Here is a 17,436-nt window from a genome sequence, read left to right on the forward strand (position 1 = left end):
TTGCAACAGTTTGTATGCAAATGCACACACACTGAAGTCAGTGTCTCCATTTTCTGTTAGACAATTTTTTCTCTAACACCGTGATAAGCCTGATTATCTGCTCTGGCAGGGTGTTATCTCCGATGTGGTAGACACACTGACGCGTATGACATCAAAGTGGTAGAGTTGCTTTTGAGAACAATAGAGTTAGAAGTGCATACGCATAAAGTGGTGTGATGTTTTGTTTAGACGTTTGATCAAGTGGCTAATCTCTGATGGCATGCTCTTCTTCTTTCAGGACTTCGCCAAGGACAGATATGGTGTGCCGCCGATGATCCAGTCCCAACAAAAACTGGGTTAGTAGGAACGTTATTTCCTTGAGCAAACATAACAACCAATGGAAATGCCTCTCATTGCTGAAAACACATGCAAATAGTAGCTAGATCATGAAGATTGATTATATATCTTTCTGTTCTGCTCTTCAGTAATAATGGGATGAGCTTTTGCTTGGCCTGGATGTGACTGCAAGTTTAATTTCAACTTAAACTACTAACTATCTTTTAAATATTTTTAGTATTATGTGCCAGCTGTACATGTCGCTTTCTTCTCCAAACATGTGTCAAAGTCAGCATAGTGATGTGCATTTCAGTCAAATGTATTCCTCCATTGTCACAAATTCACAGAATCTGTTTCAACAAGACTTCGCTTGGTTTGAACAGAAATGTATTCTTTCTCTTATTTCCAGGTATCAGTGTTGAGTGTTTTTCCTCTTATCTGTGTGCTGCATCGTTCTTAGTTTCTTGTCAATCATCTGAAACTTACCCGAAGTCTCTTAAATATTCAGAGTTTGGGTTAAAGGGTCCCTGTTATTCTCATTTTCAGGTTCATATTTTTATTTTGTGTCTCTACTGTGACATGTTTTCATGCTTTAATGTTCAAAAAGGTCTTTATTTTTCTCATACGGCCTGTGCTGCAGCACCTCTTTTCACCCTCTGTCTGAAACCAGAGCCCAGTCTGCTCTGATTGGTTTGCTTGCCGGCTCTGTTGTGATTGGTCAACTGCTTAAAGATGTCCCGCCCCTTAGCCTATCATGTACAATTTGTTGGAGTGCTATCCAATAGAAGCACAAGTATTACATAGTGATGTCACTATGTCGCGGAAGTAAACAAAGGAATAATAAATAAATAGGGTCTCATTCATGTTTTAAAATAAATAAATCCTAAAGAAGGGTAACGATTCAAGATTCTCCTTCCTTCTTGGGTTAAATGCACACGGACAATGCACACATGAATCAGCCCTGTGTTGTAAACAAAGGTTACACATGGTTAAATTACATATTTCACCTTGACATCTTACAACATGATAACAAAAATAAGGCATCCTGAAATGGATAATGTGCGGCAACTCTCAAATTAAATGTTTTGATACTGGATGGCTTCCTGATCCACAACCTCTCAGATAACTGTTCCTTGGTCTGGCTGTCAGAAAGTTACAGATAACACCATTACAACTGATAAACACTGTGGAAAATGCTTCTGGTGTCTCCTCTCAACGCGATTGCAGCGGCGATAATTGCAGTAACTAATAGTGTGAGATAGCTCTGGGATCAAAGAGGCCGTCAATCTGTCTGGATGCTCTTTCAGCTCCAGTGGCAGCAAACAAACTGGGGCCTCCCTCACCTGCATGCCGATCCAAACCATTGGGAGGGGAGGGGGGTTAGAGGACAGGGGGTGAGGGCTTTCATGTGGGTTGACGTGGAGTTCTCAGCCAAAAGGGCGGCTCTGTTTTCTCCAGTGCTGCCTCAGTGTCTGCTGCTTCTCCTCGCTGATAATAAGGAGAAAGCATGCCTCTGAGTGACACAGGTGAAACCAGAGTCAATTTGTCATAAAGCCCACAGAGAAAGGCTGAGTTGGACAGCTTTTCAACAGCCCTACTAGTGTGTCTTATTTATTAGGCACCGCGGTAATTTGAGCATTTTATTGTGTGTTCGTCTGCACACGCACAAGCATGCTTATTCACATTTCTTTCTGCCTTTGGGAGTGTGCATGGGGAATGTTAGTTTTTTTACTCAGATGTGGGGAAATGGAGCCAGAAAAAGTGCTTTGAAGTAATACATTATTTGTGTGTGTGTGTGTGTGTGTGTGTGTATATGTGTGTGTGAGACAGATAGGGTGTTGGTGCGGGTCGAAGACCTTTCTCCTGAGAAAGCTGACCAGCTGATCTGGCTGCGTGCCCGAGTCCACACCAGCAGAGCCAAAGGTGAGACCCCCGCCCCACCCTCCACCACATCTTTGTTCATCTTTTTTTCAGCTTTGAGATACTTTCTTTGTGCAGAAGACACAAACAGCCAAGATTAGATGACCCCTGTGATAATCCTCGGTGTACAAAGGCAAAATAGCTAAAGCTTCTGCCCTTGGGCAAGCTCTACTCTTCACTGCCTTCTCTTCAAGAACAAACTACAAAACCCGTTGACTTTGACTTGCTTTTAGATTTCCCATTTTCTAACGATTACATAGTAAGGGAGAGCCCAACATTTTACTTTTAGAACTAATAGCGAGGCAAACTAGGACTGTGGGTAATATTTTATTTTCCTTTCTACTTTATTATTTTGTATTATTACTTTTGTATTGTGACTTGTACTGTTGGTAAACAGCTTAGGGAGTGTGGGTGTACATTTGCATTTTTGCTTACGTCGGCACTTTTACATCTTGAATTTTACACTGATGTTCGGTAAAATGCACTGTCCCTATCAAATAAACTAAAAATAAATTGATTACTCTATTGACTATTTTGCAGATTAGTGGATTTATCTCAACATTGTAAATTCGATCAAAAAAGAAAATCTAATTTTAAAATAAGCAGCATTGAATAAAATGTAAACAAAGATTAACAGATTAAAGTTGAAAAATGTCAGTTACAGATGGCAATTACAATATGATAACATGAAACATGAAACATTTCAATAAAAAGGAAGGGGTTGTTATTTTAGTCAGTGCAACTCCAAAAGAAACCCCAGTTTTTAATAGTTCCCTAACAATATATAAAAATGTGCTACATGAGAAAGAGAGGAGAAGAACAATCACTATTAATTACACTGACTATTCACAGCAGCCATACTGATATCGATCTCCTCAGGTTGAATAACAGTGAGGTTCAAAAACCACCAAATAACCAGTCAGTGTTTATTATAAAGCTTGATACCAAACTGTATGAGACTTGCCCCCATCTTCTCCTATATATTCCTCTGTGGGATTGTGCAGACACTCGCAGAGCATTCCTTCCATGCTAAGCAGAGTTTGACAAGCTGAACCAATCATAGTCAGACTTTGCATGTCACCGCCAACTGGAAGCTCGCATAACCTCCATTTGTCAGGTCCCAGCTACTGGCAGCTATGAAGTGTCTCTATTTGAATACAATGAACCTGTTGAACCTTGCCAGGTTATTAGATCTCTGTATCAACGCCAAGCTTTTTCTTTTTTTTTCTGCTGTGAACTTGTGATTCCAAATAAACCCAAGTCTGAATGATTATCTTTTGGCCCATTTCCTCTCAAGATAACTTCCAGAGTCAAGAGTCACTTCCCCTCCTTCATGTCTTTATTCTCCTGGCTTGCTGTAAGGATGTCCGCGTGAGCAGAATAACATCCTGATTTGGTCTGGGATGAGGTGCATCTGTTGGTGGGATCTTGGCTTTGCTATTATCCCCACCACCCACCCCCTTCTCACAGGCAACAAACATCAAAGTACCTGGGTGGTCTGACTGTCTACTGCCCAGAGTTTTTGTTGGCTAACTTGTTTACACTCTTCCTAGGTGTGTGTTTGCTAGGAAGGTAGCAATCACCCTTTCTCCACACAGTGCTCTTCAAAGAGAATCCTGCGCTCACAAACGTTTGACACTTTACCTGTAGACAAGGAATGTCCTTCCAGCTGGAGTCACACGTAGACCTCTGACTGAACAAAAGCACATTGCTTCAGAGCGATCTCCCAAGCTTTTATTATGACAAGCATGTCAAGCATGCATAATAGAGATCTTAACATCCCCGCATTTGTTGTTGTTTTGTTTTCAGGCAAGCAATGCTTCTTGGTCCTGCGTCAGCAGCAGTTCAACGTGCAGGCGCTGGTCGCAGTGGGAGATCGTGCCAGCAAGCAGATGGTCAAGTTTGCCGCAAAGTGAGTACCGAGACCGCTCTTCCTGTCAGAGAGGGCGCAAACAATGGTGGGAAAACCCTGGGCCCTAATCGTCCCACTGATCCATTTTCACACATTCTGAGGGTGGAGGGTGGGGGAATCAATCATTTTTCACTCCACAACAAAAGCTGGCTGTTAACATGGCAGGTTACAGCACTTTTTAATGGAGCGGTTCCTGTCGAGATGGCAAATACAACAGCTCGGATCAGAGGAGGAGGAAATACTTAAGAGCCAAGCATCATTATTCAAGTTCGCAGCCAAATTGTAGCCCATTACCGTTAGACTGTAAATGAACCTGACTATCAGCGGATATGCACTTTATTAAAAGCACAAAAGGGGGACGGCTGACTTCGTGCCGCTTCAGACTGAAATGTGATGTCCACAAGGCTTCAAATATAACATAATTCATGGTATGTGCTAAAACATATATTGCATTCATCAGTATCTGTCTTCCATTGCTATTTGTCCTTGTTAAAGATCATAATTAACTTGTATTTCTGAAATGGCAGGTATTGCTTAATTAGGCAAAGGGCAACACCCGCTACTGCAATTTGCCACACCATAATGGCAGTTAAGACATTGGATAATGTTGGGCAAGGCATGGTAGTTTTATTTACAAACGCATTTCATACACAGGTACAAGGTGCTTAAGCAATGCAGAGATTGCAGCTGTGTTTAAAAAAAAAAGGAGCCTTGCATTAACAAACAGCTATCATAGCCTTAGAGTCTCGCCAAAAGCTGCCATTTATACTGAATATTGAAGTGTCTGCGGTTTCATCCTCCTACAGAATCTTACAAAAGTTGCGAAAAAAACAGTTTAGATTGACTTCTAACAGCATATTACTGACTAAGCAAACATCGTTAGGATATGTGAGACTTCCCTTTGTTCTAGACAGTGACCTCATAGCCATGAGGGACTCTTCTCAGCTGATCTTTTGGGAAAAACAATCCCTATTACAGAATACTGGGTTATTAGATAGCATCTACAACACGATGTATATCACTGTAGTAGTTTTAGAAACATTCAGTTCAGCCAGATTCATCAAAAGTATGAAAGAATGATACAAGTAAGTGATGAATGTTGAAGTGTATGTACACACCTGCCTGAGTCTTAGTAAACTAGTCTGAGCTGCTAAATGTCTTAGGAAAATGTGCATAAATTACCATTTTACCACATTCATTATACTTGTGTTTTTGTAAATGAGAACCCAGGGACCCTTCGACAGTTTGTTGCGGTTTACAAGAAAATAAAGCCAAACACCAGGACGTGTTTCTAATGAGGGCGAGGTCACCGGCGCTCAGACCCCAGCTTTGACCTCTGCCTGAACACGCTGACCCCACTTTGTAAGAAGCGTCAGAATCCCCTGACCACACCGTGGTTCCCCTGCCGCTCAGCTGACTGCTCCCAGACATTTTTACAATTCAGTTTCGGTTCCCCCCCCCACACTAAGCCCAGGCAGAAAAAAGGACCACATTTTAAACTAGATGTTGTTTAATATTGTAGAAGTGTTTTCTGTATGTCACAGGATATTGTGTTAAGGTCATCAAACAGACATTTCAATAGATCCTTGAAACTGTTGGATGATTTATTTAAAGTTGCGCGGTTTCTCAATGTGGTTCTGCAAAGTTGTGGTTGGGCAGTTGGATTTGTATGCAACACATTACCACCAAACAGAGCAAGTGAGAGTGATGACATGGTCGTCAAAACATCTGAAAACAAAAATAGTGAAGTTATGCTACAAGGAAAATAATGACCAAGAGTTTCAGAGCGTTTAAATGTGCTTTTTATATGTCAATGGTTAAAAACAGGTGGCACTATCAGTTCCTGTGGCTTTGTGGCCCCTGTCTGCTTTCACACACTTTTGTGTGATGATTGGCAAGCCGAGTAAGACCCTGGATTACAAGTAAATCCTCTCATAATCACAAGAGCACTGATGACATTGCTCCGGAAGTCTCCTCTCACAGATTGTATGTCCAAGTCATCCTCCTCTCACTCACACAATTTAATTAAGTGATCTTCAGGCTCTGCAACCTTTACTCGGCTCAAGTACCTTTAAGAGCGATGGGGTGGGGGGGAGAAGGGATATGAGCTGAAACTGGAATAATAAAACCTGTCTGAGGGTCTTCGTAGATTTGATACTACCTTGACTTACCGGATTCAATCACAGCTTCTTAGATAATATTTAATTTGAATGACACGTGCTTGAAAAAGAGCAACGACAATAAGTTGACTTATTGATAAGTCAATGGACAGAAAAGAATCTGCAACTATTTTGACAAACCATTAATCTGCAATCATTATTTCAGAGATTGCTGTTTTAAGCATCTCAAGCGTAGAGAGTTCCTACTTTTCTCAGATGTATTTCCTAATAAACTGAATATCTTTGTACTTATAGACACGTCAAAACATCATATTGGCATTTGAATAACAGGGATGAACCTTTGACACTAGTTTCTGACATTTTATAGACTAAACAATGAATTGCTTCATCTAGAAAACGATAAAATAATTGTTATTTAAAGCCCTAATTTGAAAGAATCATAGCATCCTCTGTCGTGTGTGGGATCAGGTTAGCAGCCCTCCACCAAAATAAAATGTTCAAGTTAAGAAGTTTTAAAAAAGAAGATTCATCCATATTAAAAAAACAAACAAACATGTTCTCATCTACCTCCACTGGTATGTAGACGTTTTGGATTGGCCTTTTCTTGTGGATATTTAGAGATATCTTTCACTCAGGTCAATGGCTTCTCTCCAACATAATGGAGGTGTGTGACATTTCATAGCTGCTGCTCCCTTTGTTTAGAAAGTGCACCAAGAAGACACAATAGCATTGTCTCTTATCCCCTTAACCGTTGGTTTCTCCTGTTTATTTTATTATGTGTGTGTCTTTTTGTAGTCATCAGCAGCACAGCGGTCAGAAGTCTTGCAGGATAATGAGAGTTCAAGTGAGGGTAATGGTACTTGTTTGTGGGTCTTTCACCTTTGCAAACTGAAAGTCAGTGTAGTGAGCTCTGCTTGCCTCTTGTTTTATTTAGTGATGCATTATTAGCTGAAGTAATGGCCATATGTGTCCTTCACAGCCAGTGTGTTGCCTTCCTGGGACATTATTCAGAATGAAAGCAATCTCTATCCCTCTTTTCTCTTATTTCCCTTCTCTGTGTGATATTGTCACCTCGGTCCTGAGACAATCAGTCTGTTTCCGTTAGTGCGCTCCGAATGTGCCGCCGCCAGCCTCACGGCCGTGCAGCAGAGGTTATTAATGTGGGGATTTATTTATCCAACTGATCTCCTACCAGAGGGGAAGGAATATGTCAGCAGCTGTGGTGGGGCTGAAGGGACAGCAGTACCCCAGTGTTCAGTCCCTCATTACTGCTTTTTAATGAGGAGGAGTGAAGGATTACAGCAGGTCTCCCATCTGGCCTCGCACGGCATGACAGTCAGTATTGTTCCTCTTATCTCTGATGATGCTCTGGGTTTCATTGAAAAACCTCCTGTGTAGGACGATGTGACGAAATTAGGAATGGGCTCCCTTCACATGCTGTAGTTTGTTTTATACTCTGTATAATGGGGGAATTCTTCACCTCAGGGGCAACATCAAACTGTTTTTCTTGTTTAGCTAGGTGCTTTCCAGGAGCTGTGAAAGGATGTAAGCTACAACCCTTTTCTCAAAGCTCAGCAATCCCCCTTCACCTCGCCTGTGCATTTACTTGTCTTTCTTGACTGGTAAACAATTAGTAAGGGGAACTTTGTGACACTGCTCGTTACTTTAAACCTTTGTGGTCAAATATTTGGATCTTTAAGTTAAAGGTCTCCTTTTATACTCTTTTTCATCAATATATTATAGGTCTCAGACAAAACATGTCTCTGAAGTCTTTGGCTCGAAATACCAAACAGATCGCGCATTATAGCATCCCATACACCCCTCTGTTTCAGCCCTGTTTCAAAAGTGCTGATTCTCTGTCTGTTACTTTAAGGCCCGGACACTCAAGTTATCGGCTAATGGTTACACAAGCCAAAAAAATCAGCTCATTTTCAGACAGGTTTTTATATAAATGGATCAGGACAAAAAGCGAGCAAATCTTTTTTCCTGAAACTTTCAGAATCTCTTTACACAGAGGGGACACATGTTTATAACTACCTCTAAATTGTACTTAAGTACAATTCTACCACTGAATATAATGCATCCATTTTTTGTGATGCTGGTTTAATAGTGAAACCCCCTCTTTTTGATAAACAGTAGGGCCTTTTTACCTCTCAAAATCACAGTGTGTTTCACAGGATGCATAGAATTTCTAAAATAAAACTGGCCTTTTTTGGAGGGAAAATATATAATGCTGACAGGAATCATTTTAAGGCTGGAGAGTTTATATCGACGTTTTTAAAATTGAGGTGTAACTTCTGGAGCTATTCCATAACAGATTGCCAAATCTCTCTAAAGATAGATATGTGGAAACGTTTTCTACCCTGCAACGGTTAGTTTGAGCTTAACGTAAGGAGACACGCGTTTGTGTTGCAAAGAAGGAGGAAAGCTGTTTTATTTAAAAGCCACAAGCTTGTGGTATCTCAACTTTCACTTTCCCTGCATTGTTGATTTTTTTGTATTGAATCTGTGGTGATTTTGGTCGTCTCACTATCCCCCCCCCACCTCACCACCCAAGTGAGACTCGCTCAACTATAGCCCTCGCCACCCCCTGCACATCACACCATGAAACATGAATCATCAGTCACGCTTTAATGGAAATATTGTTCTCAGGCAGTTAGCCACCCACACAGATGAGTTTGTTTTCTAAGTGCTATCTGTTGTTTACACGACCCCCCCCCCCTCCCAACTGTCTCCACCAGCATCACCAAGGAGAGCATCGTAGACGTGGAGGCGTCGGTGAGGAAAGTGGAGCAGAAGATCGAGAGCTGTACCCAGCAGGACGTGGAGCTGCACATCGAGAGGGTGGGCATACTTACACTGCAACACACGTGCACACACACACACACACACAGACACACACAGGCACACACACACAGGCACACACACACAGGCACACACACACAGGCACACACACAGGCACACACACACTCCTCACTCAATACAGTTCATAATCATTAGTTATGACAAAGCATCACATGTGGGTTTATGTTTAATTAGTATACCTTACTAGTTGTAATTAAAGTAGGGTGAAATCACAAAGTTCCCTCTAGTCCCCCCACCTGATATGCCTCCATTGGACTCCTTTCCCTTACATAATGACATCACTAGGTAACATAGGTGCTTCTATTGGCTAGCGCTCCAACACATTTATGTAATATGCTAAGGGTCAAGACTTCTCTAAGCTGTTGACCAATCACAACACAGTTGGCCAGCGAACCAACCAGAGCTATAGTTTCAGACACAGGCAGTATGAGACAAATAAAGACCCTTTTTGAACATTTGTCCTCTGTAATGCTATCAAATGCCACACCACAAACTATAAAAAGAGAGGATAACATACATTTGTAACATGAACAGTATTGCTTGGTGAATTGTATTACATTTCTTCTTTTTTTATCCACCAACTTTGTATTTTATTTGGCAGCTCGGAAACTCCCTAGATGAGGTTTTAACAGTATATAATACTTCATATTTTAGTGATTGGAGACAAAATATAGGGGACACACTCCATTGTAATGCAGTTAAATGCAACACGATAAATCTCTAGAGTGTCTTGAAAAAGGGAACATTTGTATTAGATGTTTTGTTTTTGACTGTACCTGACAGTTAACAGGAAACCCACTAGTTTTAACACGTTGTCAGTAACACATAGATAAGGTTTTTAACACATGAAGCTCAAGTACCATGACATTTTTACTGTTATACGTTTACTGTATGTGAACTCCAGGTACTTTCCACTGCCAGAACATATGATAGAAACGTTGGTGGTTTGACACCCTCTGAATTTCAATGCAGTTTGATTCTTTCCCCCACTCAGATTTTTGTCATCAGCCAGTCGGAGGCTCGTCTCCCCCTGCAGCTGGAGGATGCCGTCAGGCCTGATGGAGAGGGGGAAGAGGTGAGGACGGATGTAGGGCTGGATGAGAGGGCATACAAACCTGAATCACAATATCTATACTTTACATTTTGACAGTTATTTTATTTTACAGTATAAATAATATAAATGAATCAAAGAACAAAAATAGTATTTAAACATTGGAAGTTAAAGTAAACATTTGCAAAAAAAGAAGAAAATATTTATATTAACTGGATTAAAAATATGCGTATTGTACTACAATATGTTACAATAAAAAAAAAAAAGTAAAACATTTGGTAAAAGTATAAATAAAAACTAGAAAAACTAGATTATTGCTCAATATATGCTGTGTAATAATCCTAAATGTTATTAGTATTAAAAAATGCTGTACCGCAAATTCTCACTCCTGACACTCCAATGCTATTTCCTAATCTGTGCCTGCTATGTGAAGTATTAGTGTGCACCCAAGCCTGTGTTCTTCTCAATCAACGCACTGCAGTTCCCACTGACTGTGAGAAGGTGATTAATGCTCTCTTAATGATCCAATATGTAAAGAGAAATTGCAAACATCCACAATTCAAGAGACTTTAAAAGGAATAGTAAGTGGACATACTCAAGGTGAAACGGTTATGCCATTGACACAGCTCAGTCTCAGGTGCTGTTTACACGGGAACGAAACGGGTTGTATCCACTACTTTTCTCTTTCGTATAGCCCGTTCGTTCACACAAGGCCGTAGCGGAACCGCGGAAACGGACTCCTAAAACGATAACGGGTCCCAAGGTTAGATCTGCGGACGGAACGCTCTGGGGGGCCAAACGGCTCCGTGTGTACGTCCTATACGATCATTTTCCTGATAACGATGAAGCCATAGCCCCGCCTCTCCCCACCTCTGCTGCTCACTGCTGTAGCTACTGTCAGTTGCTACTGCTAGTGCTACTGCTACTGACCATGCTACAGATGTTAGTGCAAAATCTACAGCTCCTCTAACACAACCATCAGCAACAAGTGGACATGGAGAACTACATGAACTACATGTTGCTAAATCCTCTCGTGTGAAGGGACACGTTTATTGAGCTGTATCCGTGTGATCGGAATACTTTTTTTATATCGAATTCGGTTCGTTTGCGTTCCCGTGTAAATGGGGCCTCAGACTTGACTTAAATAAATAAAAGTCTGACTCCAAATGTTCACTGTAGAAAAACAGTGTCTAATACTCGTGATGCAAATAGATAGGTTTGGTCAGACTACACAATGACTGCAAAATAATAAACCACTGAGCCTAGACTTATTGTATACTTTACAATGAAAGAAAATTCTCAGCATATCCACAGAATGTTCTGCTCTTCCTAGAGAGAATATTCACAAAGGACAATACATATTCATGTTTTTGGCAGACACAAGTATTGTGTAGTTAAACCTGGTTAAATAAACAAAATCCAGAGAATGACTCACACTGATTAACATCACATTCTGTGAGGTTTAGCCCTCTCCATGCAAACTGTGATTTCCTCACACCGTGTTCATAAGAGCCAGGGCTTTTGAATTCCAATCAAGTAAACAATGCTGAATCATTTGGGAGAATCATGATGCATTCAAGAAGTCGTTACGTTCCCCACCCACAGTTTAGATGCTTATTAAATCGTGGGTAGGTAGAATTGGAGAAGACTGCAAGAGTAAACTTGATTTTAAAGAATTATTCAATTGGAAAAACCTAGCCCTATGTCGCTGATGGAAGTAGCTATAAGCGCTAGCTCCATCAATTGCTAAATCCAGTGAGAAAGTTGCAAAACGGACATCGTTTTAGCTACAAGTCTCCCTCTAAAGCCACTCCCCCAAAACTGTTATTATGATCGAACTATACCATAATTAAGATAGACAACAAATATGGCTATCGTGATTGTCTTCTCGTTCTTTTCTTGAGCATTTGATTTGTTTATTGTTGTCTGAATGTAAACAGCATTCTACCATATGACATATTTTTATGCAATACATTTCCACCCCTAGCTATAATTGTCATTAAAGTTGAGGCTGCTGTTTTGCAGCGTGAATCATCAGCTTTGTCATCATCAGTCAGTTTGATTAAGGTGTGATCGTTTGGCGATTCAACTCAATAAACTATATATTTTATTCTTCTAGGTTTGGTTTGGACATTGTGAACCAGTATGTATAATTATAAAGTGAAACATCATTGAATAACTCTCTGCATATGGGTACAGCAGTATAGGCTTTGTGTCTGGTCAAACAAGTTGAAAAACATTGATGTAGCAGTGTAGTAATCTTGACAACAACAAAATAACCGAAATATTGAACTGCATTCTGGGAACAAAACATATTTCTCTGAGGAATATTAATTTGCTTTATTCAAAGTGTAACAATAAGGCAGCCACAGCTGTGTGATGCTGTCAAATCCAGATCATTACTAATGGATACAGTCAAATAATTGCCACACCCAAAAAGCTATAGTTTTTCTTCAGCTTTGGATCCATCTTCTCCAATATCAAATGATATATTATCCTATTACTTCAGTTATATATCATGAGAAAATCTATAAATGGCCCCCACTGTACCAGGGAGACAGCTGAGAGGTGCTGCATGTTTATCCAGTAAGCCCATCTCCGCAGCTGCAGCAGCATCCAGGTGCTTTCTGGGGGATTCAGCATGTCAGTCACACACTCGTAGCAGCACCTGCCCTCCCGAGAGACAGGAGCCTAACAGCCCTGCCTATCCAACTGTACACCGTCTAACCTTCTGCCCCCTCTGCGTGGGGCTCTTTGGAGCAGGATGTGGCTACACAGGCTATTAGCTCAAACCCCAGCGGGTTCTGAGGAAGCCTGACATCCACGAGCCTGGAAGCAGTGGTTCCTCCTGTGATGAAACATTTATTCTTTCATTTGTTTTTTATTCTTTCCTTTTTATTGCCCTGTTGTCCCACATTGCAGATTTTTTTTTGTCAAAGTAATAGTTGTTGCAAGAAACAAAGCAAATTAATATTATTACTTGTTTCTTTATGAATGGTCATTGTGCTGTGTTTTATTAGGAGAAATAACAAGCTGGTATTTGTTCTCTCCCAGGAATAATAATCTACCGTTAGCTGATATGTGAACTAGTGTTTTTATACAGAGACTGACTTTCATGTGACCTTGTATTGTCTTCCTTTTGAAATGTGTAAAGCTAAAAATCTAAAAATGTACACATGACTGGCCGCAAACACCAAGAACAGATCAGTTTCATTGTTGAATATTTCATAGTCTGGTTTTTTTTTTGGTTATCTGATCATGTTTTTCTGTTTGCCCTCAGGAAGGCAGAGCCACAGTCAACCAGGACACAAAGCTGGACAACAGGGTGATTGATCTCAGGGTAAGTTGCTACCTGAGCTGAGGAAAAAAACAAGTGAAAAAATCAGTGAGCTCGTGACACAGCCAGCACAGGATCTGTCTTGATAAATCCAATCTCCCGAGTTCACATTTGATGCTTGTGTGTGTATATCTGGGGAGATGAAAAAACCTGTTAGCTTAGATATTTGAGGCTATATCCATTCAAGCAAGTCTTTTCAGGGCTAATTATCGATATTTTCTTACGAAATGAGTTGTTTAATTAATTTGAAATGTTCAAGTTCTATAACAACAAGGGGTTTCTTGTTTTATTGTTTGCATTTCAATGGTCTGCAAAGGCTTAAATCCCAAAGTTCCCTCCAGTGTGGAGTTTCTCTCCCACAACCCCCCTCCTTATGAAATGCCTCCATTGGACTCCTTTGTATACTTTCGCGCCATAGTGACATCACCATGTGATACTCACTCTTCAAAAGGCTAATGCTCCAACGCATTGTACGTGATACGGGGCGGGACATCTTTAAGCGGTTGACCAATCACAACAGAGCCAGCCAGCGAACCAATCAGAGCAGACTGGGCTCTGGTTTCAGACAGAGGGTGAAAGAGGTGCTGCAGCACAGGCAGTATGAGAAAAATAAAGACCTTTTGAACATTAAAGCACAACATACAAATATGAACCTGAACATTAGCATAATGGACCACTTTAATGTAACTCTAACATTTAATCACATAGTAAACAAAAAAATAGTTTAATTAACAATCAAAGGAGAAATATTAAGCATTTTTGATTTAAAAGTGAAGGCTGGCAACATTTTATGCTATTTAAAAAGAAAATGCAAATCAAACGGAGGTAGTCTGTGATTTAGCGGGCTGATGCTATCAGTCTCTAACAATGTGGGAGATGTGCTAACCCTGTGCCAGCAGCAGCAGATACCTAGCCGCAAAGCATCTCATTGTCTTTGATCTGTGCACATGTGTTGTGCGGCAGGCAGGAAGGCGCTCACACCACAGAGCCTCACAACAACACCTGTTTCTGTAGCACGGAGCTCTTTGAGCTGGTGGACGCAGGTCTGTCATCAGTTCTGCACTTTAGAGCGGAGTGAAGCTATAAAGTGGTTCCCACACTGAACACAGACACTCCAAAAGGGAACCATGTACCTCAACCAATAATAATTTAGTTTCTACAGAACTTCCCGTGTAACTTGACCATCCGTAACATAAAGTGTTTACTCGATATCACTGGAAATATTAGCTTGACATTTTATTTGTATTTTAAAGGTCAATTTTAGTTTTCAGTTCAATATCAGAATGAGTGACAGCACAGTTAAGCGGTGAAATTGTTCTCAATATAGTTTACGCTTGAGCTTATACATTTTTTTATATACGTAGGCCATTTGAAGGGGGGTTAAAATAAAATGTACTCATGCGCCTGAAGTGTGAAAAATATAAATTCTTTAAAGCCCAAGTTGCTAGTTTTCTCATGTAAAAACAAATTCTCAAGATGTTCAGTTTGCTATCACATTAGAGAAAGAAAAGTAGCTAATCCTTACATTGAACAAGTGAATACTTGACATTTTATATTAAAGTAAAACTTTAAACCTAAAGTAGGTGATTATTTTCTGTCAGCTTCTGATCGATTATTTGTTTCAGCTTGACCTATTGTTGTCACACTGGAAATGTTTTGCTTCTGTGGAAAACTCATATATCAGTAAACAGCATTTAAACGACAGAGAATCCAATTATTGAACCTTTGTTGAAGAGGAGACATCAACTCTCCATGTTACTAAAAAGCAGAATAAAGGTGAACCCAGGAAAACATTGAAACCCTCCTGTGGTGGATCATCCCGCAGGCGGGCATCAAACCAGCGCTGCGTGCCACATTGAGGTATGCGAGGTGCAGGTCTATATGTGGCCCCACACTCTTGGGACACCATCAGAAAAAGTTTGAAAGTGTGCTAACCGCTACCCACCCACTCATCACCTTTACTCTGCAGACAGGCTGGAAACAGGAAGTGCTTTCTAATTTCTGAAAGTGGTCCTGCACATACTGGTTTTGATTTTCCCAGGTTTGACACGAGGCACAAATGAGCAATATGAAATATGTGGTTAAAATGATAGTTTTGGTTCACAGCTCTTTAAAGGTTTGGGTAAACTGTTTTTTTTTCTTCCAAACAGACAAATGTACCTCTTTCTCGTCTTCTTCTTTTTGTAACAGATTTAGACTGAAAGAAAAGCAATAGCCAGACAGCCCTGAAGCAATGTCTACAGATTAATGAGCCTGCCACTATTTGGACATTATCACCTTTCCATTCTGCAAACTGTTATTCAAGAGAGGCAGCCACGAGTAATGGTGGGGGGAAAAAAGAGTGAAACCTTTTAATTAACGCAGAACTGTGAATCTCGAAAGGGACCGAGATCTGTCTTCATGGAGATGTAAAATAACGGAAAGCAAGTAAAGCTCAACTGTAGAAAATGTTGAGGTCATTAGAGATGAGTCAGTTGATCGAAGGGGAGTGTTTCTGACATGCTCTGTGGCCTAACTGTTGCAGTCTTGGAGGGGGATTTGGGGCTTGGGTTTTTACAGTAATCTCCTAGTTTTAGTTTGAGCTGTTTTTAGACCCCGCCCTGGGTTTCAGCATTTACATTCATAATGATAGGTCTGAAGTACCTGGGGCTCTGGCTGGCTTTTATAAGCACGTTCTGCCCTTGCCAGCAAATAAATGCTTCGCCCTTCATGTCGAGAGCAGATATTGGCAGTCTCATTTTTTAAAACATCTGTTATGATTGCGTAAAAATCCAATAAATCAAGCTAAGTGTGGTAATCTCCCTGTGTGTGTGTGCGTGTGTTTCCTCCCAAAGACCACCACCAGCCAGGCCATCTTCCGCGTGCAGTCAGGAGTGTGCAAGCTCTTCAGAGACACCCTCACCAATAAGGGCTTTGTGGAGATCCAGACCCCTAAAATCATATCAGGTACAAACACACTCACCATCACCTTGAACCTGCCCCAGGGGGAAGGGAACACTAAACATGAAATTAATCATATTTTTATTGCATGTTTGAGTAGAGGCACGCTTGTTTCCATATCACCACCCACAGGTGTCCCGTGAGTCATCGTGTGACAGTTGTAAAGTCGGTTTCCTGTATCCATTATTTTTCATATCAAACTTTTGAAAAACAGTTTGAGTGAGTAACAAACACAGTCATGCACATCTGTTTTGAAGCAAACAACTGACAGGGAGGTATAAGAAATATTGTTTTTGTTTAAGACCTATCAGGATTTTGATCCAGCCCAAGGGGAATTGAGATGCATCGACCAACTCTCACATCAGCTCCTCCACTCGCACATTTCCACACCATGCCTTTCTAATTTGACAGGGGAGGCCTTTCATAAGCTTGCTCCCAAAAGATATTCTCCCCTTTTACTGAAAGAAGAAAAGTCAGAAAACAGAGATCTACGCACAGATATTCACAAGAAAGTTCTTTTGAGTTTCCTTACACGCTGTCCCTCTTACCCTGGTGTTTTTCCTCTACATCACATATGGGGGATGACATGTATACAGTTTACCTTGTGATTAAACTTAAGTTGGAATACATTTGATCTTAAAAGCCTAGAGAAAAAAGCTCCGTGTGGTGTTTTATAATATATAATACAAGCCAGACAATATAAGTCAGCAGGATTTGTCTAAAATCATCTATTTACAGTTTGAAAAAATAGATGAGTATATTGGATTTCTCACAAGAAAAAGTACACTTCTGTGCACTCCCACGTGCCTCTGGGATTTGAAATAGACTGTGGCGCAACCTACGACAGTCTCACTTCCTCTTTTCTTTAAGAGCCAATGTTATGGGCTTAGCCTGGCACGGCTAAATTCAAAAGTGGCGCTCTTTTATTTTGGCGGCACCAGTAGTGTAGTAATAGTGTACACTGTGTGCTTTTTGT

At 40.7% G+C, this 17,436-nt stretch overlaps 1 protein-coding gene across 1 annotated transcript in view; it reads left to right on the forward strand.

Annotated features, from left to right (window-relative positions):
- dars1 (aspartyl-tRNA synthetase 1) overlaps positions 1-17,436 on the forward strand; it is a 32,575-nt gene that overhangs the window by 6,261 nt on the left and 8,878 nt on the right. Inside the window, exons 4-10 of the mRNA XM_034134359.1 lie at positions 278-335; positions 2,146-2,238; positions 4,045-4,147; positions 9,009-9,111; positions 10,127-10,207; positions 13,464-13,523; positions 16,355-16,466. Of these exons, the coding sequence (XP_033990250.1) occupies positions 278-335; positions 2,146-2,238; positions 4,045-4,147; positions 9,009-9,111; positions 10,127-10,207; positions 13,464-13,523; positions 16,355-16,466 (610 nt within the window). The remainder of the gene's footprint in view (positions 1-277; positions 336-2,145; positions 2,239-4,044; positions 4,148-9,008; positions 9,112-10,126; positions 10,208-13,463; positions 13,524-16,354; positions 16,467-17,436) is intronic.

The sequence above is a fragment of the Trematomus bernacchii genome, unplaced genomic scaffold (assembly GCF_902827165.1).
Source record: "Trematomus bernacchii unplaced genomic scaffold, fTreBer1.1, whole genome shotgun sequence".
Lineage (NCBI taxonomy): Eukaryota > Metazoa > Chordata > Actinopteri > Perciformes > Nototheniidae > Trematomus > Trematomus bernacchii.